This window comes from Choloepus didactylus, chromosome 1 (genome assembly GCF_015220235.1).
Source record: "Choloepus didactylus isolate mChoDid1 chromosome 1, mChoDid1.pri, whole genome shotgun sequence".
Taxonomy (NCBI): Eukaryota; Metazoa; Chordata; class Mammalia; order Pilosa; family Megalonychidae; genus Choloepus; species Choloepus didactylus.
This window is the reverse complement of record NC_051307.1, coordinates 88363079-88390926: the sequence shown is the minus strand read 5'-3', so window position 1 is coordinate 88390926 and position 27848 is coordinate 88363079. Positions and strand designations below refer to the sequence as shown.

General features: G+C 40.1%; 1 protein-coding gene across 5 annotated transcripts in view; it reads left to right on the top strand.

The window, feature by feature from the left end:
* Window positions 1-27848, top strand: part of IQCB1 (IQ motif containing B1) — a 123208-nt gene that overhangs the window by 79706 nt on the left and 15654 nt on the right. For 4 of the 5 annotated variants that reach the window (XM_037836581.1, XM_037836572.1, XM_037836562.1 and 1 more), the window contains one exon: window positions 13770-13901. The exons of the other annotated variant lie outside the window; for it this stretch is intronic. In XM_037836581.1, coding sequence (XP_037692509.1) covers window positions 13770-13901 — 132 coding nt within the window. The remainder of the gene's footprint in view (window positions 1-13769; window positions 13902-27848) is intronic. 5 annotated transcript variants of the gene reach the window in all.

Here is a 27848-nt window from a genome sequence, read left to right as displayed (position 1 = left end):
AGGGTGCATGTGGCAAGTTAAGGTATGCAGGAATGAGGCTTAGAAGGGGCTCAGTTGATCAGGCTGCGGCTTTGGCTGCCATGTTGACCTGGTTATTTCCTCAAGTGATGTTGGTATTATTTTTCTTGATGGTCAGGGCAATGAATTAACAGCTATTTTTGTCAGCAAGAGAACGGCATTTAAAAGATGAATATCTCTTGGTGTTTAATTGGGAGAAAGCCTCTTTCCCCACTGCTGCGTGAACCTGCAGGACTAGGAAAACTTAGCCTTTTCCCTTTTCCTAGTTCTAGCGCTCAGGTGAGTGCAATTAGTTTTGTCCCTGAGACATGGAAGACAGGTGGTCTGGGGCACCCTCTAACTCCTGAGCCGGACTCAGAGGTCTGGTGAGCCAGACTCCTTACCTCAGCGGCTCTGAGCCAAGCCTCACCTCTTCTTCCAACCGCAGAGGCAGGAAGTCTTGTGGTAAGCCCCCATGCATGACCCAGTCTCAAAACCGCTACAGAGAACTTGAAGGGATGGATGTCCCGCTTGGCTAAGCTTAAAGCTTATCTTTTCTTTTGGACAAAAATAGGGGGTTTTTGAGGGAATAGAAGTTTTTATGAGATTTATTCAAAGGCCTTATGCAAAGGAGAAGATGGGCAAGAATATCCTGGAGAACTTTCTCTGGGGAAAGGGAATGGGAACGGAGTGGGCAACACCAGGGATGAATATTTTGATAGGGACAATAAGGATGGTGCTTTGGGAAATCCACAACCACCACCCTGCAGGAAGTCTCCCTGTGGAAAATGTTAATACAGACCCAGCACTGAGTTTGCATAAAGGACAGATAACAGCAGAGAAGACAAAGAAACAAATACTTGACTAGCCGGGTTTACTAGTTTTAAGGTGGCCCCCAGGGAATAAAGAGAGATCCCTCCCTAGAAGGAGGGGGGGGCATTTAGGGACAATGAGAAATTGATGGGATACTACAATGTCCTCAAGCCTACAAAGGGGAGAGTTAGTGAAGGTTTTAATTTTGGCTTTACCATCGACTTCTATAACTAGGCAAGTCTCAGTGGAGATAGGCTCAGAGTGGCAGTTTAGAACAGAGTAAGTGGCTCTATTATTTACATAAGAAATTTTAATCTTACTTGCCATGTCGAGTGTCACCTGAGGCTCCTCTAGATTGATGGTTAGATGTGAAGTTATGGGAGTCATAAGCAGCCTTGGGCAACCTCAGTGTCTTCTTCACTTTCTGCGAGCAAGGCTCGAGAGGCTATCCTGGCCCCACTTCGGGTGACAGTGCAGTCCCTGAGCCCAGTGCCCATGTTGGTGGCACTTGGGGCAAGGCCCCAGTGGGTCCCAAGGTCAAGGGTTGTCTTGAGTTTCTGGAACTCTCTCTGCCCAGTGGCCTTCTGACCTGCAGTTGAAGCAGGGCCCTTGAGGCTGGGAGCCACTATTCAGGTGAGCTTGAGGGGGCAGGGCACCTTTAACAGCAACTTCAATAAACTGAGCCTGTTCCCTGGTCTTTACTTGCCTCTCTTTGCCCTCTACTCTTCCTCAGCCTTGTCCCAATTGTTAAAAACATAAAAGATAGTTTTTAAATAGGTCATTAGTGTGAAATTTGTGGGTCCATGGAGAGCTTTTGCAGCTTTTTCTGAATGTGAGGGGCAGACTAGCTGATGAAATGCGTGCCCAACAAAATCTGACTTTCCTGGGAGTCCAGGCTGACATTGGTATATTTTTTAGGGCTTCACTACCCCACCCCACTCCCCACCCCCGGAACAAAGCTGGGTTTTCCTCTTTCTCCTGAGTGATCTCCCTTAGTTTTATTATAATTAACTGGCTGGGTGGTACATTTTCTTATGCCTTTTAGCAAACAAGTTTTAAAAGGGGATCATTAAGATCTTGTTTTTTGATAGAAATTGACACATGGTCATAACACAAGCGACAAGTCCCTTTTAGGTCCTTGTCTTGATAGAGAGCTATAAACATTTGGGCATAGGGAAATTCTGACTACTTTTACAGACTGGAGGATGGTATTGTAATGGAGAGTCCTGCTGGGGGACTATGTTTTCCCTTCTAGCACCAGTGTGACTGCATGCATCCCAGCACACATCAGAGCTGGGTGTTTCTGTCTCCACCGGCCCAATCTCTTAGGAACAGGGGGAGTACATTCACTGGGCACCAGGACACCTTTCCAGAGACATGTCTGGACCTACACCTCCAGGGTTTTCCCAGGCTTTGCCCAAAAGAATTCCAGGACAAAGCTCTTGAGTTCAGAACTCAAACCCCATATAGCACCTTTCCTGAGAGATGCCTGGACCTACCCTTTTGGAGGTTTTTCCAGCATTGCCTGGAAGAATTCTGGGGCAACACTCTTGAGGAGTCCTTCCTCTCCACCAGCCCAATCTCTAGAGAACATGGGGAGTAAGTCGCCCAGCATCCCCAGGACATTCCTCCATGGGAGATGTCTAGACCTATGCTCCCAAGGTGGGGTGGTTCACCCCACCTAAGAGAAGTCTAGGACAGTGCTCTCAGGAATACCTTTGTCCTTTAAGTTTCCTAAAAAGCGAGCATGCTCTGGAAGGGAAGCTTTGTATTTGGCCACACAGTGTCTCAATAGAGACTAAATGATCAAGACCTGAAGGGGAGACACTCCCATTGGAAAGAACCCAATTTCCATGGACCTAAACCAGCAGCAACTCCCTAAAATGTTAAAGACAATACTTTGGTTGGTACGAAGACAACACCTTGTTTGGTAAAAGAATATTTAACCCAGAATCCTGTGTTACAAAAGATGGAATGTCACAGAAGGCACTGAAAGTCAGATGGAGGAGAAAGAGGGAGATTCTCATGGAGGCAGGGGAGAGGACCTCTGTCGCAGAAGTGAAAAGAGGAACAGATCCGGCAGGAAGATGGGTCTGGGTCCTCAGAGGGGAGGAAAAGAGAATGTGGGGAAGTCTTGGAGAGCCAAAGATGGAGAGAGAAAGAGAAACCAGGGGATTTGATTTGGCTCCCATTGGACTCCTGCTCGACATGGGGAGAAGACCGCAGTCAGGTCCCAAAGGGCAGTATCACCCGCCACCCTCAGCCTCCTTGGATCTACACAGCATGGAAATGGGCTCCTGCTATCTCCGATGAGGGAACCAGGGGCTCAGGGTGAACTGAGTTTATGTCCTGAGGGAGCCAGATCAGAGTCCCTAGACTCCTAGAGACACAAAGTTGCATGAGGGCATAGGAGAGGGTAGCAATGAGCCAAGCAAGAAGACAAAGTAAAAGCACACTGTCAATAGGCATGACTTACCAGTCCAGACATTTGGAGAGGGGAAACGTCACTTAGATGGCTCACCAAAATATATTGCTGGATTTGGGCTTCCAGGTTCTTGGGCATGCCAGGAGAAAGAATTCAAGGGCACAGCACAGAGTATGCAGGTAAAAATTTTATTAGATAGACATGTGAGAAAACATGCAGATACTCTTGCAAAGATAGAAGTGAGAGAGGCTAGAGGCCTCTCCCTCATTTTTCCCGTACTATGGTCTCATTGTTCATCTTTTGTTCTTTGATTAGTTGCTCTAGGTGCTGTGTCTCTTCTGATCTTTTGATTTGGGTGCTTGGGCTTGGATTATCCATATCGTCTGGTTTTTTCATATGCTTTATAATTTTCTGTTGTTTTTGGCCTCTTGGCATTTGCTTAACTTGATAGGGTTCTTTTAGGATTTGTAGACCAATTGAAGTCCTTATCTCTCATTTATCAGATCTACAGCTTCGTGGAGTATACTTTCTCTAACTAACCAGCAGGTAGTATCCATGAACCACCTGTTCTCCACAAGCCAGTTCTCCCCTGCTTTGCCTTTGTGGTGAGTGGGGAAGTGAGTCTTGTGGGGTCCAATTGGTGTACCAAGCTTGCGTGTGTAGTTGGTGTTGCCCAGGGAGTCAGGGAGGGGGGGTGGCTCTAACAATCAAATCTCCCTGGTGTTCCTGGAGTTTTAAAGCTGCTGCAATAGTCTAATCCTTCAGTTGAGTCCTGCCACAGTTTGTCTCTGCCACTGACCCACAAGTCCTTGGTATTGGCGTATGGCCCCTGAGACTTGCAAGTGGGTCCCTCTTCCAGGCCGTGCACCCCCTGGTCCTCTGTTGAGGGATGACTGTGCTATGTCACAGGTGAGTGCCGTCCCCTCAGGGTGGTTCTGGGCTGCTGGACTGTGTAGGGAGGCTCCCAGTCTGCTGAAATGATGGCTGAATGGGGCTTTGTTAATTCACACTGCTCCACCTTCCCAACTCTGGGACAACCAGCTGAGGTTGCAGGGAAGGCTTATGTCCACGCCAAGTTTTGTGGTGTGTGCTTGTTATTTGAAGCACTTCCGTCACACTGGGTTGTCTGAGGCAGCTCTGGGCTATGGGGCTGGCGATGGGAAGGAGTGTTTCCTGTCCACCAGGATGATGGCTGTGAAATTTAGTGAATTTTCTCAGCCATTGAATTATTGCCTTTTATCTCAGAGCTCTCTTAGTTCTGCTCTTGTCTTGGCCTTCCCAAATTGCAAGTCTTTGAGGCTTTCTGTATTGGGCTTAGATTTCGCTGATCTCAGCAGTTCGACGTGTTCATAAGTGTTGTATGAAGTATGCCCAAAGTCAAATTGCTCTCCAGTGTCCAGTCCACACAGTTCCTGGCTTTCTACCTACTTTCCTGGAGGAGTAACTAAAACATACAGCTCACCAATCCGCCATCTTGCCCCGCCTCCTCTCCCTCATTTTTGAAAGAAAGTCTTGCCAGATATAAAATTCTTTTTTGGCAGCTGTTTTCTTTCAATAATTTAAGTATTTCAGCACACTGCTTTCATGAATGCGTGGTGTCTAGTGAAACATCAGCACTCAGTCTCATTGGGGCTCCCTTGTACATACCATGTTGCTTTTCTCTTGCAGCTTTCAGAACTCTCTCCATTTCCTTTTGCATTCCATAGTGTGATCAATATATGATCAGGTATATTTTTCTTCATGTTTATTCTGTTGGGTGTTCTCTGGACTTCTTGGATGTGCATATTCATGTCTCTTGCTAAGCTGGGGGATTTTTCTGTCCTTATTTCCTTAAATATTCCTTCTACTCCTTTCTCTCTTTCTTCTCCTTCTGGGACTCCCATATATACTGGCACTTGATGTGTACCAGTGGTCTCTTAGGCTATTTTCACTTTTTGTAATTCTATTTTCTTTCCACTCCTTAATCTAACTCATTTCAGTTGTTTTCTTGGCTTCAAGTTTGCTGATTCTTTCTTCTGCTAGTTTCAATCTACTCTGAAACCCTCCTGGGAATTTTTCATTTCGGTTATTGTGGTCTTCAACTCCAGTAGTTCTGTTTAGTTCCTTTTTTTAAAATCTCTTTACTAAGATTCTCATATTGCTCATTCATTGTTTTCCGAATATCATTTAGTTCTTTCTCTGTTATTTCCTTCATGCCCTTGAGCATTTTTAAGATCAGTTTTTTAAAGTCTTGCTGCATCCACATTCTGGTCTTCTTTATTGATGTTTTCTGGATTTTTACCCTCTCCTTTTGAATGGGCCATCATTTCCTGTTTCTTTGTTTGTCTTGTACTTTTTTGTTGTACACTTATATTTTAATACTTTAAAATGTTAACTCTTGTGTTTATTCCCTAAGATGTCTGTTTCTTGGTTTTGTAACTAGCTAGTGAAAAGACAGACATTTTCTTGAGCTTCAGCCCTCCTATCAAGATCTACCCAAGGAGAATGCAATGTACACGGTTTTCTCTTCTTTCTGGGCCTGTGTCTTCTCCTGGGCTTGTGCTTGTTAGTTGTCTTGGAGTTCCGTTTATAGGAGTTTGGATGCCCCCTCTTCTTCCCAGGAGACAGACTTCCCTCTCTCAGGTGTTTAAAGCAGGCAAGCCTTTGCCTCAGGCTGTCCACGTCTATAGTTTCTTATACTCCTTTTGTTGTCTCGAACTGCTTTTGTGTAGAGGGCAAATTCTGGGAAAGGGGGCCAGAGAAGAGTTTCCCAAGTCAGTTTTTCTCAGCCTAAACAGGGTCAGGGACCCACAAATAGGGCACAGACTGGCTCCAAAGTGTCCTACGGAGGCAAAAGGAAGGGCACCAAGAGCTTCTTCCACATCTCCCCAAAGCTGAGCTCTCTTGACCTGCCCAGCAAATGCAGTCCTTCAACTAACTGTCCCCTGTAGCCCTGAAGAAACATTACATCTTCAAGTCTCCCTCCACTGCCATCTTTGCGTGGAGTGGGCTGGCACAATGGCCGCCCTCAGAACTGAACACCAGCAATCCTAAGCCACTAATCAAAAAGCCTTGATCAGTGATTGGCCATGCTCACCCTGGTCTTGGGGAAGAGGATTTTTACAACCCTTTCTGTCATCAGCTAGCTAGCCAGGAGCTGTACCTCACAAGGGATGGGTGCCGATAACTGTTAGAATTAAATTTGACGAATTAGCTGCCTTTTCCTTTTTAATGGTCCAGTCTTTTCTTCTCTTGCTTTCTCATCTCTTAATAAGAGGAAAAAAAAAAGGAAGGATGGCAGAGAGGGGTTGATGGTTGCTGGTCTCTCTAGTGCCAGAATGGTGCCTAATTCTTGGTACTTGAATATGGCATAAACATTCTCTAGTACTACTATACTAAACATTCTCTAATACTACTATACATGCCCATCCCTTGACAAACCATTGGCATTCAATAAAGTAAATAAAATTTGGGAGATAAGTAAAATTTCAGAGAGTACTGAAATGACAAAAATGAGGAAAAGAGACTAGCAAGAGAAAAGTCAATGTGGGCTCTTCTGATCTAGAAACAGAGATTTCTCTGTTCTGGAATCTTTATCTGAAGTTCCCAGGATGGCATCAGAAGCTCACGGTAGTACTAAAAGTAAGAGGTAGAGGGGAGATAAGAGAAGTGAGAAAGAAAAGTAAAGAAAGGAATATAAAGGAGAGAGTCTCTCACCTGGGGGATAACAAGCAAAATTGAGGCTGGAATACCATACTGAAACACAGGTATTAAGAGAAATTTTACATACCAAATGTCAAGATGGCCAGCTCTCTTTTCTTCTCAATTTCCAAAGACCTGTCAGCCAGGCTTATATCCTCCAGATAATAGATTGGAAGTGGTTTTCTAACAGTGGAAATCTGAACAGCCCAAGAGAAAATTTATAACTATACTCACAGTCCAATATCCCAACAACAACAACAAAAAAGCCTGGTTCAATAGCCCTATAGTGAAGTACAGAGTTGATAAGCCCTATCCACCTGCTCAGAATTTCTAAATAGCTTTTTAGTGCCTACTCTTAAATATCAGTTGGAAAATAAGTATTACTGGACATCTGAGGGAAATAAAGGCCAAAACAAACAGAATAAAACTATTTGGTAGGAATAAAAATATTTCAGGGATAAGAAAACTTTTGAAACATCTATTATTAATTTTTTCAGAGAGGTAAGAGAAGATAATACATGAAACAAGAACAGGATGCTATTAAAAGAAGAGAGAGAGCCAAAACAATAAAATGTGACAGAAAAAAAATGAAAGAAACAATAAAAGGGCTGGGGATGAAATGTTCAGGAAATCTAGAAAGCAGGGCGAAAAAAAAGAGGACCAGACCAGGAGGTCAAACATGGCAAAGTCCCTAAAACGATGCAGTAATCCCAAGAAAGAAAGCAACATGAAATCCAGGAAACACAAGGGAAGGATGAAAAGAATCAGCTAGATGATAATGAATGACGATACCAGGATGACAGCTATGTACCAGTCTAATTTGAATGGGTTACAAAGTTCCAGAAAAGGGATCCAAGAAAATGAATTTGAAAGAATGCCTGATGTGTTTTAATGTATTGACAATTAGTGCACATCATGAAATATAATTAGTGATAAGTACATACAGAACAAAGCACAGGAGTAAAAAAGGAGAATTATTAGTTATGTTGAATTATGAAAAATGTGGAAATAAGGAAAGGTAATCATAGTATACTGTATAACTTAAAAATGAGAGGGGCAAGATGGCAGCATAGAGAGAGTAGAATTTAGTTAGTCCCCTGGAGCAACTAATAAACAACCAGGAACAACTAGTAAATAATCGAGAATAACTGCTGGTGGACAACCACAATTGTCCACACATTGTACACCAACCTGAATTGGGTGGAATGACTGAGATCGCGGCATAAAAGCTGTAAGTAAAAACTGCAGAATGCTCCAGGAAACCACCCCCAGTCCCCTCCCCCCCACAGCAGGCTGAGCTGCACAACCTCGCTGTAGGAGAGGCAGCAGTCGCAGAGCTCAGCCCACCTCCAACTGGGGTTTTAATTAACAAATGTGGACTGCTGAACACAAGCTGCAAACATAGACAAACCACTAACAAGCAGACAGAGGCTTTTGGTGACGACTGACCTTAAAAAGCCAAAGAATGTCTGTGCCCTGGGAAAGGGAGCCTAGAAGACCAGGTGCTCTCTCTAACCAACAGGTGAAACTGGGGTGCCATGGACTAGCTCTGAAAACGGGCTTTCATTCCCTTTTTCTCTCTCTCAATCTGATTGGCTCAATGGAGAGAGCTTCAGCCACTTTCAGTTTGCAGCTCTCTGACCCAAACAGGGGTGGAGACAACAGAGTCAGAGAGACAAAGGAGAAATTCAAATGCAGAAGATAACACCCTAGGGTGTGTATCTTCCCTAAGAGGAAGGAGATGGGGCCCAGCTCTAGTGCCAGCCTTCCCTCAGAACTCAAACCCCAGCACCTAGGGGGAAACAATCAAACTAGAAACAACCTAAGGAGAATTAAAGGGGCCACACCTCCTAATACCAGTTGGGAGTGACAGGCTGACAGGTGCCACATGCTGGGCAGGTTAGGAAAAGCACAGTGGCTAGAGGCCTCACAGGAAAGTCTGTAAATCTTCTAAGATACACCCTCAGGGAAACTGAAACTGAACATAATCCCATTCTGAGACAAATTTTGTATGGTCTCACTAATATGAACTAATTATACTATGTAAACTCGTAGACATGAAAAATAGGTTACCAAGATATAGAAGGAGGCTAAAGAATGGGAAGCAGTGTCTTATTATGAGCAGAATGTTTAGGTAGGTTGAACTTAAGTGTTTGGAAATGGACAGAGGTAAAGGTGGCATGTTATTGTGAGAATAACTAACAGTGCTGAATGATGTGTGAATGTGGTGGAAAGGGGAAGCTTACAGTCACATATGTCACCAGAAGGAAAGTTGGAGTTAAAATATGGGAATGTAAAAAACAGTGAATCTTGTGGTGGACAATGTCCGTGATTGACTATACAAATATTAGAAATCTCTTTCATGAACTAGAACAAATATATGACACTGTAACTAGAATTTAATAATAGAGGGCTATGTAGGGAAAAAATATGCTGATTGCAAACTATATACTATAGTTAGTAGTATTTTAGCATTCTTTCATCAACAGTAACAAATGTACTATACGAATATGAGTCAGTAATGGAGGGGGGCTGGTTAGGGGTATGGGAGGATTTGTGTTTTCTTTTTTGTTTTTATTTCCTTTCTGGAGTAATGAAAATGTTCTAAAAATTTGGAAAAAAATGAATTGTGGTGATGGATACACAGCTGTGTGATGGTACTGTGGGCAATTGATTGTGCACTTTGGATGATTATATGGTATGTGAACAATCTCAGTAAAATTGAATTAAAAAAAAAAGAACAAGGGGCTAAAATCAAAGACCTAACTGCACAACTGGAGGAACTAGATAAAGATCAGCAAATTAAACCCAAAGCAAGCAGAAAGAAAGAAATAATGAAGATTAGAGAAGAATAAAATAAAATTGAGTATTTAAAAATGGAGATTAATAAAACCAAAAGTTTGATCTTTGAGAAGAGCAATAAAATTAGGAAACCCTTAGCTAGACTGACAAAGAAAAAAGAGAAGGTGGAAATTTTAAAAATTAGAAATGACAGAGGGGACATTACTACTGACCCAAAGAAATAAAAAGAATCATAAGAAGATACTATGAACAACTGTATGCCAACAAATTAGAAAACTAGACAACCAAGATGAAATGGACAGATTCCTAGAAACACACAAACGGCCTACATTGACTCCAGAAGAAACAGAAGACCATAACAGACCAATTACAAGCAAAGAGATTGAAGTAGCTATCAAAAACCTCACAACAAAGAAAAGCCTAGGACCAGATGGATTCACAGGTGAATTCTACCAATCATTCCAATTATTAATACCAATTCTGCTCAAACTCTTTCAAAAAATCAAGGAGGGGACACTACTTAATACGTTCTGTGAAACCAACATCATCCTCATACCAAAGCCAGATAAAAATTCTACAAGAAAATAAAATTACATACCAATTTTTCTAATGAATATAGATGCAAAAATCCTTAAAAAAATACTTGCAAATCGAATCCAGCAGCACCTTAAAAGAATCATACATCATGATCAAGTGGGTTTTATCCCAGGTATGCAAGGATGGTTCAATACAAGAAAATCAATTAATGTATTACACCACATTAACAAAAAGGGTAGAAACCACATTATCATCTCAGTTGACATAGAAAATGCATTTGACAAAATTCAGCATCCTTTCTTGATAAAAGAACCTCCAAAGATAAGAATAGAAGCATACCTCCTCAACATGATAAAGGGCATATACAGATAACCCACAGCTAGCATCATACTCAATGGTGTAAAACTGAAAGCTTTTCCTCAATATCTGGTAGAAGACAAGGATGCCCCAGTCGCCACTGTTACTTAACATTGCTGGAAGTTCTACCTAGAGCAATTAAGCAAGAAAAAGAAATAAAAGGCATCCAAATTGGAAAGGAAGAAGTAATTAGCTTTAACTATTTGCAGATGATGATCCTATATATAGAAAGTCCTGGAAAAAACTACAAGAATGCCATTAGAACTGATAATTGAGCTCAGTAAAGTGGCAGGATACAAGGTAGACATGTTCCCAAAGAAGAAATACAAATGGCTGTAAAGCACATGAAAAGACACTCAACATCACTAGCTGTTAGGGGAAATGCAAATCAAAACCACAATGTGATACCATTTCACACCCACTAGAAGTGTTAGAGAGGATGTGGAGAAATAGGAACACTTATTGACTGATGGTAGGAATGTAAAATGGTGCAGCTGCTTGGAAGACAGTTTGGTGGTTCCTCAGGAAACTAAATACAGAATTACCATATGATACAGTGTCCTAGTTTGCTAATGCTGCAGAATGCAAAACACCAGAGATGGATTGGCTTTTATAAAAAGGGGGTTTATTTGGCTACACAGTTACAGTCTTAAGGCCATAAAGTGTCCAAGGTAACACATCAGCAATTGGGCACCTTCACTGGAGGATGGCCAATGGTGTCCGGAAAACCTCTGTTAGCTGGGAAGGCACGCGGCTGGCGTCTGCTCCAAAGTTCTAGTTTCAAAATGGCATTCTCCCAGGACGTTCCTCTCTAGCAAGCTTGCTCCTCTTCAAGACGTCACTCACAGCTGCACTCAGTTCAGTCTCTTTGAGTCAGCATGTTTTATATGGCTCCACTGATCAAGGCCCACCCTGAATGGGTGGGGTCACGCCTCCATGGGAGTATCCCACCAAAGTCACCACCCACAGCTGGGTGGGGCACATTCCAAGCAAATCTAACCAGCACCAAAACGTCTGTCCCACAAAACCACAAAGATAATGGCATTTGGGGGACACAATACATTCAAACCGGCACATACAGCTATCCCGCTACTAGGTATAGACCCAGAAGATGAAAGAAGGGACTCAAACAGGCATTTGCATACCAGTGTTCATAGCAGCATTATTCACAATTGCCAAAAGATTGAAGCAACCCAAGTGTCCATCAACTGATTAATGGATAAACAAGATGTGGTTTATTCATGCTATATTACTGAGCTGTAAGAAGGAATGAAGTTTTGATGCGTGCAGGAACATGGGTGAACCTTGAGGACATTACGTTGAGTGAAATAAGCCAGACACAAAAGGGCAAATATTGTTTGATCTCACTGATATGAACTAATTGTCGTAAGTAAACTCGTAGAGTTAAGTTCTAGAATATACGTTACCAGGAGATGGAAAGGGAGGAGAGAATGGGGAGCTGATGCTTAATTTTTGCAGAGTTTCTATTTAGTTTCATTGTAAATGTTTGGAAATGGATAGTGGTGATAGTAGCACATTATTCTGAGTGTAATTAGCAGTGCTGAATTACATTTGTGAAGGTGGTCAAAAGGGGAAATTTTGGTCATGTATGTCACTATAAGGAAAGTTGGAAAATATACCATGGGACTGTATAACACAGGGAACCCTGCTGTTGACATGACTGTGGTTAAAGTACAAATATAAGAATATTCTTTCATGAATTATAACAAATGTATGACACTATTACAAGACATTAGTAATAGGGTGATATAAGGGAAAAATATACCTAATGTGAACAATAGGCTGTAGTTTACAGTAATATTTTAATATTTTTTCATCAGTTGTAATAAAGGTACCACACTAATGCAAAGTGTCACCAAAGGTGGTATATGGGAATATTATATTTTATACATGACTTTTCTATAAACCTACAGCTTCTCTAATTAAAATAAAAAAGAATAATTAAGAAAAAAACATTATGCTGAGTAAAAGAAATCAGACACAAAGTACTACTTTACTTATTGCATCTTTCCATTTGTATGAAATGTAAGTGTGCTGGTTTGGATGTATTATGTCCCCCAAAACTCTATCTTTGATGCAGTCTTGTGTGGGCAGGAAACTATTGATGTTGATTAGGTTGGGGACTTTTGATTGGATGTTTCCGTGAAGATGTGATCATTCAGCTGTGGGTGAGATCTTTCATTGGATAATCTCCATGGAGGTGTGACCCTGCCCATTCAGCATGGGCTTTGATTAGTACACTGGAGCATTATATAAGCTCAGACAGAAGGAGAGAGCTTGCTACAGCCAAGAGGGACACTTTGAAGAATGCACAGGAGCTGAGACAGGAGCTACAGATGAGAGACAGTTTTGAACGGCCTTTGAAAGCAGACTTTTGCTCTGGAGAAGCTGAGAGAGGAAAAACACCTCAAGAGCAACTAAGAGTGACATTTTTGAGGAACTGCAGCCTAGAAAGGAATCCTGGGAGAAAGCCATTTTGAAACCAGAACTTTGGAGCAGACGCCAGCCACGTGCCTTCCCAGCTAACAGAGGTTTTCCGGACGCCATTTGCCATCCTCCAGTGAAGGTACCCGATTACTGATGACTTACCTTGGACACTTTATGGCCTTAAGACTGTAACTTTGTAACCAAATAAACCCCTTTTGTAAAAGCCAATCCATTTCTGGTGTTTTGCTTAATGGCAGCATTAGCAAACTAGAACAGTAAGTATAAATAAATCTATAGACAGAATTAAATTAGTGGTTATGTAGGGCTGGGGAAGTATAGAGGGATTGAGAGGTGACTGCTTAGATATATGGGGTTTTTCTTTTTGGAGTAATGACAATGTTCTGAAATTGATTGTGTTAATGAATGCACAACCCTGTGATGATACTAAAAGCCATGATTGTAAACTTTGGATATATCGTATGGTATGTAAATATATCAAAAGCAAAGAAGTCATCCTCCCTCACCTCCTGTCACTATCCCATTCTTCTCCCCATACACACTAAGGTACACACTCAGAGTTGTAGTATTGTCTCTACCATATGTCATAGGGAAAAAATATTTCTATGTAACTTACAGCTTACTAGAAACTTTCATTAACTAATATCTTAGAGGAGTAAAGCCACAAACTTTTCTTTTTTGTTTTTTTCAGGCTCTTAAATTCTTAGCCAAATGCCATAAGAAAAAGAAACAATTTGCTCCTTGGCAAGGCCTCCAAGGACTCACTGATGCGCGCAGAGTTGAACTGAAGCAACAAGTGGATGACTATGTCAGAAGACATCCAGTATGTAGGCTTCTGTGCCATGATATCAGTGTTACATAATAGTCACCAACAAAACAATGTCTCAGATGTATATGTTTACTTATTGTTGGTAATAAGGCAATGCAGTGGCTTACTATAGAGTTAATGGATTTGGAGTCTTTTTATGGTTATATAGACCATAGAGGTACAGTCAGTAGTGAAGGGGATTTTGGTTGAATGAGTTATTTCTCATGCTATATCAGCAAGACTTGGTCATTGCTTCTTTTGCAATAATACAGTAAAACTTTGACTATTCTGAATCTTCCAGAAAGATTAGATGTAGCTGCCAGTCAGTGAATATCATTAGCTACATACGTACACTCAAACACATATATACACACATGTGGATTCTAATATGTGCTAGACTGTTAATGATCTTCCTGAAGCTAATAAGGTGTAGCGTTTGACTATTTGCTTCTCATGATTTTATCGCTATAAAATTGCCAGCACTTTTTTCCCAATAGAAATGTCCATATCTTCCAACTTCTCTGGCCACAGTACTGCAGATGAGGTATTATTTGCTTCTCCCTTCTGAGTTCTTAACTTTATAATCCTGTATGTCTCTGTAGGTCATTTTCCTTTCTACCTTTTGAGTGATTCACTACCCCTGTCATTAATTCTAATGACCTTACCTTTTGCTGAGCCCCTCTGCTTTCTTGTCTTTTGCTGCTTCTCCGAATCTTCCATACTTCTCTAATTTTATGTGGTAAGTTAGTGGTTTATAAATTTCAGACAATTAGAATTCTTATTTCTCTCTTTTGATCCAACCATTCACAGTATATAATGGTACTTTTCACATTCATGTTGTTGTGACTTTATTGTTGTTTGTCTCTAGGTTCATTTTCTATCTCTGTTTCATACACCCACACACCTCTAAAATCTGAGGGTTCTTGGTGACCATGTTGGAAGTTTGATATTTAGGTAATCCTTCCTCTTAATGTTCCATTATTTCCAGAGGTCCTGAAATGAAAGAGCTTTATGCAAAGAACCTATATAAATAGAAAGCAGAGTATAAATTTATTAATAGCTGAGCATGTATCTGGTAAACATTGGACCAGAAGACTGGTTAAAGCTAAGTTGGACAGCAAGGCTCAGTCCAAGAGGCATAAATACGGTCTCCTACTTTCCCCTTCCACTAACTGGAATTTAGGGATCAACATAGTAAGTGATGATGACAAACCTGCCCCAAACCTTACCAAATAGAAGACAGAAGAAAAAATATCTGACTTTTTCCAGCCAAGATGGAATGACACTGACTGTATTCACCATCTGCCTGAAATGACTGAAAAACAAGACAAAAAAATGGATAAAATACATCAGACATCAGTTTTTAATAACTTGGACATCAGACAGTGAAGTACAGTGATCCCTGAGAGGGAACAAAGTGAGCCCTACAGTTACACCAGCTTACTGCCTTGAGGGCATTTCTAGGCCACAGCACAGTGAAGGGGAACAGAGGAGGTGCTCAGTGGAATCCTAAATTGAGGAGATGCAACAGAGTGTGGGGAAATCAAGCTAGACTTCATAGGACAAAGTACCAGAGTGGGGAGAGCTGCACAGGAGAGAATCCCAGAGATCTACGGAATGCCTCCCTTGAGTATTCTTCAGAATACCAATCAGCACATGTATGTGAGGAAACTGCCCAAGGCAAGAGAAACCACCATCTGAAAAGATAAGATGAAACAGTGCTGTGCTGGTTTGGATGTATTATGTCCCCCAAAATGCCATTATCTTTGATGCAGTCTTGTGTGAGCAGGAAACTATTGGTGTTGATTGGTTTGGATACTTTTGATTGGATGTTTCTATGGAGATGTGATCACTCAACTGTGGGCGAGATCTTTCATTGGATAATTTCCATGGAGGTGTGGTCCCGCCCACTCAGCATGGGCCTTGATCAGTTTACTGGAGCACTGTATAAGCTCAGACAGAAGAAATGAACTTGCTATGGCCAAGAGGGACACTTTGAAGAATGCACAGAAGCTGAGAGAGTAGCTACAGGTAAGAAATAGTTTGAAGATGGCCATTGAAAGTAGACTTGCTCCAGAGAAGCTAAGAGAGGACAAACACTCCAAGAGCAACTGAGAGTGACATTTTGAAGAGAAGTTGCAGCCTAGAGAGGAACATCCTGGGAGAAAGCCATTTTGAAACCAGAACTTGGAGCAGATGCCGGTCACATGCCTTCCCAGCTAACAGAGGTTTTCCGGATGCCCTTGGCCATCCTCCAATGAAGGTACCTGATTATTGATGTGTTACCTTGGACACTTTATGGCCTTAAGAGTGTAACTAAGTAACCAAATAACCCCTCTTTATAAAAACCAGTCCATTTCTCGTGTTTTGCATTCCAGCAGCATTAGCAAACTAGAATAAGTGCCTTGTACTCAAACAGGTCTGGGAATAGTGCCTGTTCCCAGTAAAAAGACTAAAAAGTCATAATTCACAGAGCATTGGGAGGAGTACTCAGGAAGTTCTTGCCTCAGTAGTGGAAAATAATTAGCCTACACTCTTCACTGCCCAGATCTTCCAAACAAATTATAACAGCAAGAACCAAAAAGATCAAACTGTTTCATGTAATATAACTGCATCCCAGGATAAAGCTAAGAATATCTATAGGAATAGGAAAATATCCAACAACCAACAAGGTAAAAGTCACAATGTCTGGCATCCAGTCAAATATTAACACACATGAATAGAGGTAAGAAAACATGACCCATAATGAAGAGGACACTCAATCAAAGCCAGTCCGGAAAGTATACAGATGTTAGAATTAGCAGAGAAGGACATTAAAATTATTATAACTGTATTATGTTACATATGAGTATATGTGTGTGCACATATATGTATATGTTAAATATGTTCAAAAAATTAAGTAAAGGCACAGAAGATATAAAAAAATACCTAAACTGAACATCTAGAGATTAAAAATTTCAATAATGATAAGAAAAATACATTAGATGGAATTAATAGCCAATCAGACATTGCAGAATAATAAATTAATAAAGTTAAAGGCATGGTAGTGTTATAAAATAATGAAACACTCAAAGGAAAAAAACATGTAAAGAATGTCATTGAGGTATCAGACAACTTCAAGTGGCATAATAAATGGTTAATTGGGGAAGGAAGGACAGAAAAAAATATTTGAAGAAAAAAAAGGCCAAAAGTTTTCTAAACTTAAAACTATAAACCCACACTCAAGAAGTCACATGAAGGGGGAGGAGCTAAGGTGGCGGCATAAAGAGGAGTGGAAGACTGTTAGTCCCCCCCGGAACAATCCATAAATGACCAAAAACTAGTAAATAACCTGGAATAACTGAGGGGAGACAAACGTGACTGTCCACTCATCATCCACCAACCTGAATTGGGAGGAATGCCTGAGATCGCAGCATAAAGTCTGTAAGTAAAACTGCAGACCCCCTCTGAGAGCTGAGAACTGAGAGACCCCCCTCACGGAAGCCTCGCAGTGCTAGAGAACAGCACTCTCTCAGCCCAGCTCCAACTGGGGTTTTAATGTTAACTGCTCAATACAGACAGTGAATCCTCAACAAGCAGACAGAGGCTTTTGGTGACAACTGACCTTGGGAGAGTCGGGGACATATCTGTCTCAGGACAGGGAGCCAAGAGGATTGTACTATCTCTGGCTGATGGGTGAACCTGGGAGCTTTTCTGTCCCTTTCTCTCTCTGTGGAGAAAACCTCAGCCGTTTTCAGCCTTCAGCACTTTGCAGTAAAGACAGCCTCAGCCATTTTAAAATCAAAACACTTTGATCAGCAGAGTCAGAGAAACAAAGAACTTATTGATATGCAGATGACCTCTCTGGAAGGGACATAGCTTCCCAAGATGAAAGGGAGGGGCCCAGCTGTACTGCCTGCCTTTCTGGAACCAGACCCCAAAGCCTGGAGAAGGAGAGCCACAGGCCACACCCTCTTACACAGGCGGTGACAGGCTGACAGGTGCACCTGCCAGGCAGAAAAGCACCGGTTTATCAATCCTCTAAGAAAAACCATCAGGGAAGCCAGATACTGAATATTACCTCCTTCTGTGACCTGCGCCTGTTCTTGTCTGGGAAAACCTTATTGGGGTGGCCTAGGAAGTCAGATGCCTAGACAACACAAAAGTACAACATACACTAAGGAAAACGAAGCTATGGCCCAGTCAGAGGAACAAACGTACACTTCAACTGAGATACAGGAATTTAAACTAATGCTAAATCAATTCAAAAAGTTTAGAGAATATTTTGCAAAAGAGACAGAGGCTGTAAAGAAAACACTGGGCATACATAAGGCAGAAATCCAAAGTTCAAAAAAACAACTAGTAGAATCTATGGAAATGAAAGGCACAACACAAGAGACGAAAGACACAATGGAAACATACAACAGCAGATCTCAAGAGGCAGAAGAAAACACTCAAGAACTGGAGAACAAAACATCTGAAAGCCTACACACAAAGGAGCAGATGGAGAAAAGAATTTAAAAATATCATCAATGTCTCCGGGAACTTAAGAATGAAACAAAGTACACAAATGTACGTATCATTGGTGTCCCAGAAGGAGAAGAGAAGGGAAAGGGGGCAGGGGCAATAATAGAGGAAATAATCAACAAAAATTTCCTGTCTCTTATGAAAGACTTAAAATTACACATCCAAGAAGCACAACATACTCCAAACAGAATAGATCTGAATAGGCTTATGCCAAGACACTTAATAATCAGATTATCAAATGTCAAAGACAAAGAGAGAATCCTGAAAGCAGCAAGAGAAAAGCAATCCGTCACATACAAAGGAAGCTTAATAAGACTATGTGCGGATCTCTCAGCAGAAACCATGGAGGCAAGAAGGAAGTGGTGTGATATATTTAAGATCCTGAAAGTGAAAAACCGCCAACCAAGAATCCTATATCCAGCAAAGCTGTCCTTCAAATATGAGGGAGAGCTCAAAATATTTTCCAACAAACAGACAATGAGAGACTTTGTGAACAAGACAACTGCCCTACAGGAAATACTAAAGGGAGCACTACGGAGTGATAGGAGAAGACAGGAGTGCGTGATTTGGAACACAGTTTTGCTAGATAGTAGCACAGCAATGTAAGCACACTGAACAAAGATAACTATGAATACAGTTGAGAGAGGAAGGTTGGGAGCATGTGAGACACCAGAAGAAAGGAGGGAAGATAAAGAATGGGACTGTGTAACTTGGTGAAATCTAGAGTGTTCAACAATTGTGATAAAATGTACAAACGTTCTTTTACGAGGGAGAACAAGCAAATGTCAACCTTGCAAGGTGTTAAAAATGAGGAGGCATTGGGGGAGGGATGCAATCAACGTAAACTAGAGACTGTAACTAACAGAATCACTGTATTATGCTTCCTTTAATGTAACAAAGGCGATATACCAAGGTAAATGCAGATAAGGGAGGCATAGGGGAGGCATGTTAGACACTTGACATTGGTGGTGTTGTCTGACTCTTTACTCTACTTTAAGGTTACTTTTCCTTTTGCTACTTCCTAGCTGTCATTTTTTTTTCCTCTTTCTTTTGCCTCTCTACTTTCTTTGACTATCCCTCCAGCCTTCTGGAAGAAATGTAGATGCCCTTATATAGATAGTGGTGAAGGTGGTGAACACATAAATATGTGACCATACAGAGAACCATCAATTGTTTAGTTAGGATACACAGAATGTATGCTATGTGAACAAAAGCATCTTAAAAAAAAAAAAAATGGGTTGATGACAAAACCTCAAGGGCAATATAGTGAGTGAAATAAGCCAGACACATAAGGACAAATATAGCAGGGTCTCACTGATAAGAATGAATTATAATAGGTAAACTCATAGACGTGAACTGTAAGGTACCAAAATATAGGACAAGGCTTAAGAATGGGGAGCGGTTGCTTAATATGAGCAGAATTTTCAACTAGGATGAACTTAAATGTCTGGAAATGAACAGAGGTGTCGGTAGAAAGATGTGAGAATAACTAACAGTGTCGATTGGTGCGTGAATGAGATGCAGAGGGGAAGCTCAGAGTCATATATGTCACCAGAAGGAAAGTTGGAGGTCAAAAGATGGGAATGTATAAAACTGAATCCTGTGGTGGGCAATGTCCATGATTAACTTTACAAATGTTAGAAAACTCTTCCATGTATGGAATGTATGATAATGTATGATAATACAACTAGAAGTTAATAATAGAGGAGCATATAGGGAAGAAATATATACCTATTGCAAACTATATACTACAGTTAGTAGTTATTTCCACATTCTTTCACAAACAGTAACAAATATACTTTACCAAACTACGAGTCAACAATTGAGGGGTTGGGAGGGATATGGGAGGATACGAGTTTCCTTTTCTTTTTTTTTTTTTTTTTTCTTTTTACATCTTTCACCTGATTTCTTGTCTGGAATAATGAAAAGTTTCTAAAAATGAACAAAAATTAAGTGCGGTGATGGATGTACAGCTGTATGAGGGTACCAGGGGCAACTGATTGTACACTTTGGATCTTTGGGTAATTGTATGGTATCTGAACAATCCCAATAAAAATTAAAAAAAAAAAAAAAGGCACATGAAGCCTAGGCACAAGTCACATGAAGAAACTATGTCAAGGCATATCATTATCAGATTTCTCAAACTACTGATGAAGTGAAAATCTTGAAATCTTGAGAGAGGAAAAAAACACTTGTCTGTCTTAGTTTCCTACTACTAAGATAGATACCACACTATGGATTGGTTTAAATAATAGGAATTTGTTAGCTCATGGTTGTGAGGCTAAGAGAACTCCAAAATCAAGTCATCACCAAGGCAGTGCCTTCTTCCCCAAAATTGTTGTTTTCTGGGGCTGGCTGACAGTGATCCTTGGGTTGTTAGCTTTTCCATCACATTGCAATGCACACAGTAATGTCTTCTTTCTCTTCTGGGTTCTTTTCACTTGCAGCTTCTTTTCCTCCTCAGTGACTTTCTCCCTATGGCCTTCTCTATAAGTCTTCCAGTAATAGGATTCAGACTTATCCTGGTTTGGTTGGCCACATCTTAACTAAAAATATAATCTTCAAAATGTCCTATTTACAATGGTTTCACACCTACAGTAATGGAGTAAGATTAAGAACAGTGTTTGTTTCTGGGGTACATAATTCAATCTACCACAGTCCATGCTCTAGGCCCCAAAAAGACATAGTCCTCCCACATGCAAAATACATTCATTCCATCACATCCCAAAAGCCTTAAGCCATTTTGGAACAACTCAAATCCAAAGTCTCATCAAAATCAGTTATGGGTATGTTCCATCCTGGTGCAAAATTCCTCTGCATCTGATGGTCCTGTGAAACCTAGCAAACAAGTTATCTGCTCCCTAAATACAATGGTGGGACAGACGTAGGATAAACATTCCCATTCCAGAAGAGAGAAATTGGAAACAAAATGGGTCCCAAGTCCCAAGCAAGTCTAAAACCCAACAGGGGAAACTCCATTAGATCTCAAATGTCTCATGGTTATCTATGGATCAATGCTTTGTCTTCTAGGCCTGCTAGAGCAGCAGCCCCACACTTTCCAAATGCTCACACATCAGCCATGTTCTCCCTAAACACCGTGGTGTAGGCTCCACCATCTCCAAGCATCGGCACTACAGCCAGGCCCTCCATAAATGCCAGGGCATAGGCCCCACCATCTCACCATTGGAATGGTGGCACTCTCCCTGCCCCCTTCAAGCATCAGGGCAGATGGCTTGTGCCCTCCAAACACAGGGGCAGATCTGCTCTTTCTACACATGTGGATGGGCTGATCTCTTGGCCTGAGGAGATCTTTTCAGTCTAGATCTCTGCCTCCATAGTTCTGCCCCAGTTCTTCCTTCAGTTCATCCCATCTCTATCCCTTTCACCCCAGGCGGGCAGTGGGTCTGCTCATACAGATTTTGCAAGGCCTTTTCAGCTTTACATGCCATTCAAGGGGGTTCAGACCATCAGACTTCCACTGAAATGGCTGACTGGACCCATATTCAGCCATACCATCTCCAGTAAAGGGTTGTTCACTTAAACCCTCACATGATATCCTGTTCTCTGAGGACTCACTTCCCAAAAGTTAAGGGAGGTCCCTGAAAGGACTGCTATGGCTCTTCTCCCTATTTGGATAAGCTGAGAATTTTCTGAATCATTAATTTCTGTTCTTAAGAGTTTAATTCTCACCTGTTTCTTTCCTCTCACATTTTACTATAAGCTATAAGGAGAAACCAGGCTGTATCTTCCACACTTAGCTTGGAAATCTCCTCAGGTAAATATCCAAGTTCATTGCCTGTAAGTTCTGCCTTCCATGTGACATGAAAACACAGTTTTGCCAAGTTCTCTGTCACTTTATAGCAAGGAAAACCTTTCCGCCAGTTTCCAATAACACATTCACCTTTTCCTTCTAAGGCCTCAATGTAAAGCAATCTAGGTTTTTTCTATCCAGCACCTCACAATTCTTCTAGCCTCTACCCCATTCAAAAGCCATTTCCACATCTTTAGGTATTTGTAATAGCAACACCCCTCTTTCCAATATCAAAAACTGTCTTAGGGCACTCCATAAAAACAGATCCAACAGGATGTAAATGTTAGAGATTTATTATAGGAATTGACTCACTTACCCAGGGGAATTGGCAAGTCTAAATGCTGTATAGCAGAAGTTCTGTATATTCTGTATAGTAAGTTGGGAACTAGATGGTAATGTTGAATTCCCCAGGAGAAACTGCAAGTTGGGGACTCCAGTGAAGGTGAACATGAATTCCCCCAGGAAAAGCAGATAGAAATTCTTTCTGACTACTGAAATCCTCAGTTCTGTCATTAAGCCCTCAAATGATTGGATGAGGAGATTCCTCTTATTGCTGAGGCAGTCTTTTTTGATTTATGTGTAATCAGCCATAAATGCAATCAAACGGACTTACATCCATGAAATACCCTCTCGGTAATAATCAGACCAGCACTATCTTGACCAAACAACTGGACATCATCACCTAGCCAAGTTGATACATGAAATTAATGATCACAATGTTATATACAGGTAGATGTATCAGATTACTCATCAGAAACAATGCAAGTGAGAAGACATCTTACTTTAATGTACTGAAAAGAAAACTGTCAGCCTAGGATTCTCTACCCAGCAAAGGTATCATTAAATAACCAAAGGCAAAATAAAGACTTACAGAAATTGAAAGACTTCATCGCCAACATGCTTGCACAACTAAGGTTTCATATTTCTGATTAAAATATTACCAGAAAATGACACCAGGTGGAAATCTAGATCAACGTAAAGAAATGAAGAGCTCTGGAAATGGTAACAACATGGGTAAATATATAATTTTTTCTTCATCATTTAAATCTTTTAAAAATATAATTGATTCCCTAAATCAGAACTTCAGCAAATATTGTGTAATGCACACAAAATAGTAAATATTTTTGATTTTGCAGGTAGCAACTACTCAACTCGGCTGTTGTAGTACAAAGGCAATTATAGATAATTTGTAAATGATTCCCTATAGTTTTATTTTCAAAAACAGGTGGTAGGTTTTAGTTTGCTGGTCTTTCTTTTAAATAAAAATAATAACAATGTATAGTGGTGTTTATAACATGTAAAAGCAAAATGCCTGGCAACAATTGCATAAAGGCTGGGAGGGGAATAATAGATGTCTTACTGAAAGATTTTTACACTATTCATTAAATGGTATAATATCACTTGAAAGTAGGTTGATAAGTTAAATATGTATACTATGAACCCTAAAGCCAACACTAAAATTAAAAGGCAGAGTTACAGTAATAAGCCTACAAGGAGATTAACTTGAATAATAAAATATACTTGATTAATAAAAAAAAGAAGACAGAAAAAGAGGAAACAAAGAAAAAAGAAATGGGGTAAAAAATAGAAAATAAGAAGATAGACTCAAACCTGACCATATCAATAATTATAATAAATAGAAATGGTCCAGACAACTGTATTAAAAGGCAGGGAAGTCAGATTAAATTAAAAAGCAAGACCTAATTATGTGTTGCCTACAAGAAACACACTTTATATATGAAAACAAAAATAGGTTAAAAAAATTTTTTAATACAAGCCTGTACAACACAAACAGGGAACCCTAATGTAAGCTATAAACTATAGTTAATAGGACACTTCTAATAATATTCTTTCATCAGTTGTAACAAAGGTACCACACTAATGTAGGGTGTTAATAATGTGGTGGTATAAGGGAATTCTCTATTTTGTGCATGATTTTTCTATATACCTACAACTTCTCTAATAAAAAAAGTTTAAAGAAAAATGAAACAAGGTGTAGCATGGTAACCCTACTGAAAAGAATTCTCGAGTGACAATATTAATATGAAAGTATATTTCAAGGCAAAGAATATTACCAGGATTAAAGAAAGTAATTTCATAATGATAAGAGAATCAGTTACTCAAGAGGACATAAGAATTCTAAATGTTTACATGCATAATAACATAGTATCAAAATAAAATATTTTAGAAAAAAATGTTATAGAAATCCACAGTTAGAAATTTCAATATTTCTCTCAGCAATCGATAAAACGAATAGGCAGAATAGCAGCAAGGAAATAGTAGACTTGAACAACAATATCAAAGAACTTGACCTGACTGACTTTTATAGAACACTCCACACAATTACAGCAGAATATACATTCTTCTCAAGTACACACAGAACATTTAACAAAATAGGCCATGATCTGTGCAATAAAACAAGTTTCAATGAACTAAAAGATTGAAATCTTAGAAAGTATGTTCTCTGCCCACCATAGAATTAGAAACAAATGATATCTGGACATATCATCACCAAATATTTGGAAACTAAATGGCCCATTTCTACATAACCGAAAGGACCAAAGAAGATATCAAAATGGAAATTAGAAAGAATTTTGAACTGAATAAAAATGAAAACACAACATTGCAGGACTTGTGGTATTTCCCTAAAGCTGTATTTATGGAAAGTTTTATCAGCGAACAACTATATTTAAAAGGGAAGAAGGTCTTAAATCAAAGACCGCAACTTACACATTAAGAAAAATTGCAAATTAAAAGTAAGGACAAATCTCACTTGCTTAGACCTTAAAGTATGATAGAGACTGGAGAAATTCTACACAAATGTTTAATTGAAGAAAAAAAGGAAATAAACACCAAAAGTAAGTAGGATACTTACACCCAGACCTGCTAGTCCAGATCCCCCCCCACACACCCCTCAGTCCCACTCAGCTTAAGCGTCATACAGAGGCACCACTCCTGGGTTCCTCCTACCATGGATGCAGGCTATAGAGCCACTCAAAGCAGCAAGTTAGAACCTCACATATATCCAGGCACAGAGATCCAAGTCCACAGAGACCCAGGGAGGAACACAAGTGGCTGAGGCGTGCCACATACAAAAGTGCCCCCAGGGAAAAAAGAGACCTCAGCAGAAGTGTTAGCAAGAGGTACACAAGGTCAATCCAGTCTCTGTTTTCTGGACCACCTAGGAGCAAAATGGAACTTTCTAGATTGACCCCTTCTGGCTCCATGGGGTGGGTATAACATAATGGGGAAGAATCCTGAGTCAGAAAAGCCTCATGAGAAAAAAAAAACTGAATAACTGTAAGGCAGGATGGTTCCCAAAACTGAAAAGTGTAATAGAAAGGAACTATGTGAGGGAGAAAAGCTAAACAAATCACAGGAGTTGAGGGGAAAAACATGTACAAAAACAAACAGAACAAATCAAGATTCACAGAGAAGGAACAGAGGAAAGGAAGCTTTCTTCTGAAGGTGAAGCAATTGCACCCAAAAAAAGGAAATCTTAACAATTATCCCACATATCCAGAACAAGAATCACATGCAGAAGAGCTGAGAAAATCTGAACAGTTAAACATAGGCTACTCAAAAAGTCCAGAATAATTTGGGCCAAGCATCAAAGAAGAGCCTTAACACAAAGCCAATCAATAACAAAACCCTAGGCAAGAGGGAGGAACTGACCTTCAGAGTTAATGCATCAAAATAATCAGATGCCCAGACATCAGCAAAAAATTACAAGCCATACAAATAAACAGGAAGATACAGCTCAGTCAGGGGACTGAGCTTCAGAATTTGGAACAACTAACCAAAGAAGTTCAAACAAATCTAAATCAATTCAAGGCGATGAAGGAAAATATGGATAGAAATAAACTAATGGTAGATACAGAGTTAAAGGATATTAAGAAAACAATGCATGAGAATAAAGAAGAATTTGAAAAGTTAACAAGAACGGAAATTATGGGGATTAAAGGCACAATAACAGAGATTATAAATACACTAAAGGCATACAACAGCACATTCGAACAGGCAAAAGAAAGAATCAGCAAACTGGAAGACATGACAATCAAAATCATGCATTTCAAGAAACAGAGAAAAGAATAGAAAAAATTGAGCAGTGTCTCAGGGACTTGAGTGACAGCATGAAGCATATAAATATACACATCATGGTAGTCCCAGAAAGAGAAGAAAAGAGAAAAGGAGCAGAAAAAAAAAATATTTGAGGAAATAAGGACCAAAAATTTCCCAGTTCTTTTGAAAGATATAAATATGCATGTCCAAGAAGCAAAACATACTCCAAAAGAATAAATCCTAATAGACCTACTCTGAGACACATGGTAATCATAATGTCAAATGCCAAAGATAAAGAGAAAATTCTGTAAGCAGCAAGAGAAAAGCAGTTGTTAGACACAAGGGATCCTCAATAAAACTAAGTGCCAGTTTCTCATCAAAAAGCATTGAGGCAAGAAGTCAATGGTATTATATACTTAAGGTACTGAAGGAGAAAAACTGCCAGCCAAGAATTCTTTATCCAGCAAAACTATCCTTCAGAAATGAGGGAGAGTTTAAAATACTTGCAGATAAGCAGAAACAGAGTTCGTCGACAAGAGACCAGCCCTATAAGAAATACTAAAGGGAGTCCTACAGGCTGAAAGGAAAAGACAGGAGAGAGTGGCTTGGAGTGTTGTGAAGAAGTGAAGATCTTCAGTAAAAGTAACTAGAAGGGTAGATGCAAAATCCAATAGTACTGTATCCTCCATATATAATTCTACTCTTTAATTCCTGTAAGATTTAGAATAAATTCAATAAAAAAAGGCATATTTCCTGATAATGGACATGCAAAATATAAAGAGGGAATGTGGGATAAAAACTATATAAAGAGGAGAAACATTCTCTGTGGGAGCTGAGAATGTGTATGCTATTGACACAAAGTTGCTATCCTTTAAAATTAGTAGGTTGTAGTTATAGAGTGTGTCATGCAAACCCCAGGGTAACAAAAAGAAAATATTTTTAAAATATACAGAAAAAGAAATGAATAAAGGATCAGTCAGATACATTAAAAAAGATAAACTGTTCAGAAAAGAAGGCTGCAATAAAGGAAAAGAGAGACAAAACAATATATGACTTCAAGCTGCTTTGGGTATATTGTCACCTCAAAAGCCATGTTTTAATCCATTTTTGGGGGGGATATTTGAATTAAGTTGTTTCCATGGAGATGTGACTCACCGAACTGTAGGTGATACTTTTGAATAAATTATTTCCACGGAGGTGTGGCCCCACCCATTCAGGGTGGGTCTTGATTAGTTTACTGGAGTCCTTTAAAAAGAACCAACAAGACCCAGGTGCTTTCTGATGCTTGGAGATGCTTGGAGATGTGGACAGAAGAACGCTTGGAGATGCCATGCTAAGAGATGAATCCCAGAGTTTGCCCTGCAGAAGCTAAAGGACTGGCAGACGCTAGCCACGGGCCTTCCCAGCTGACAGAGGTATTCTGGATGCCATCAGCCATTCTTCAGTAAAGGCATCCTCTTGATGCCTTAATCTGGACACTTTTATGGCCTTAGGACTATAAATTTGTAACCAAATAAATCCCCTTATAAGAGCCAATCCATTTCTGTCATTTTGCATAATAGCAGCATCAGTAAACTGAAACA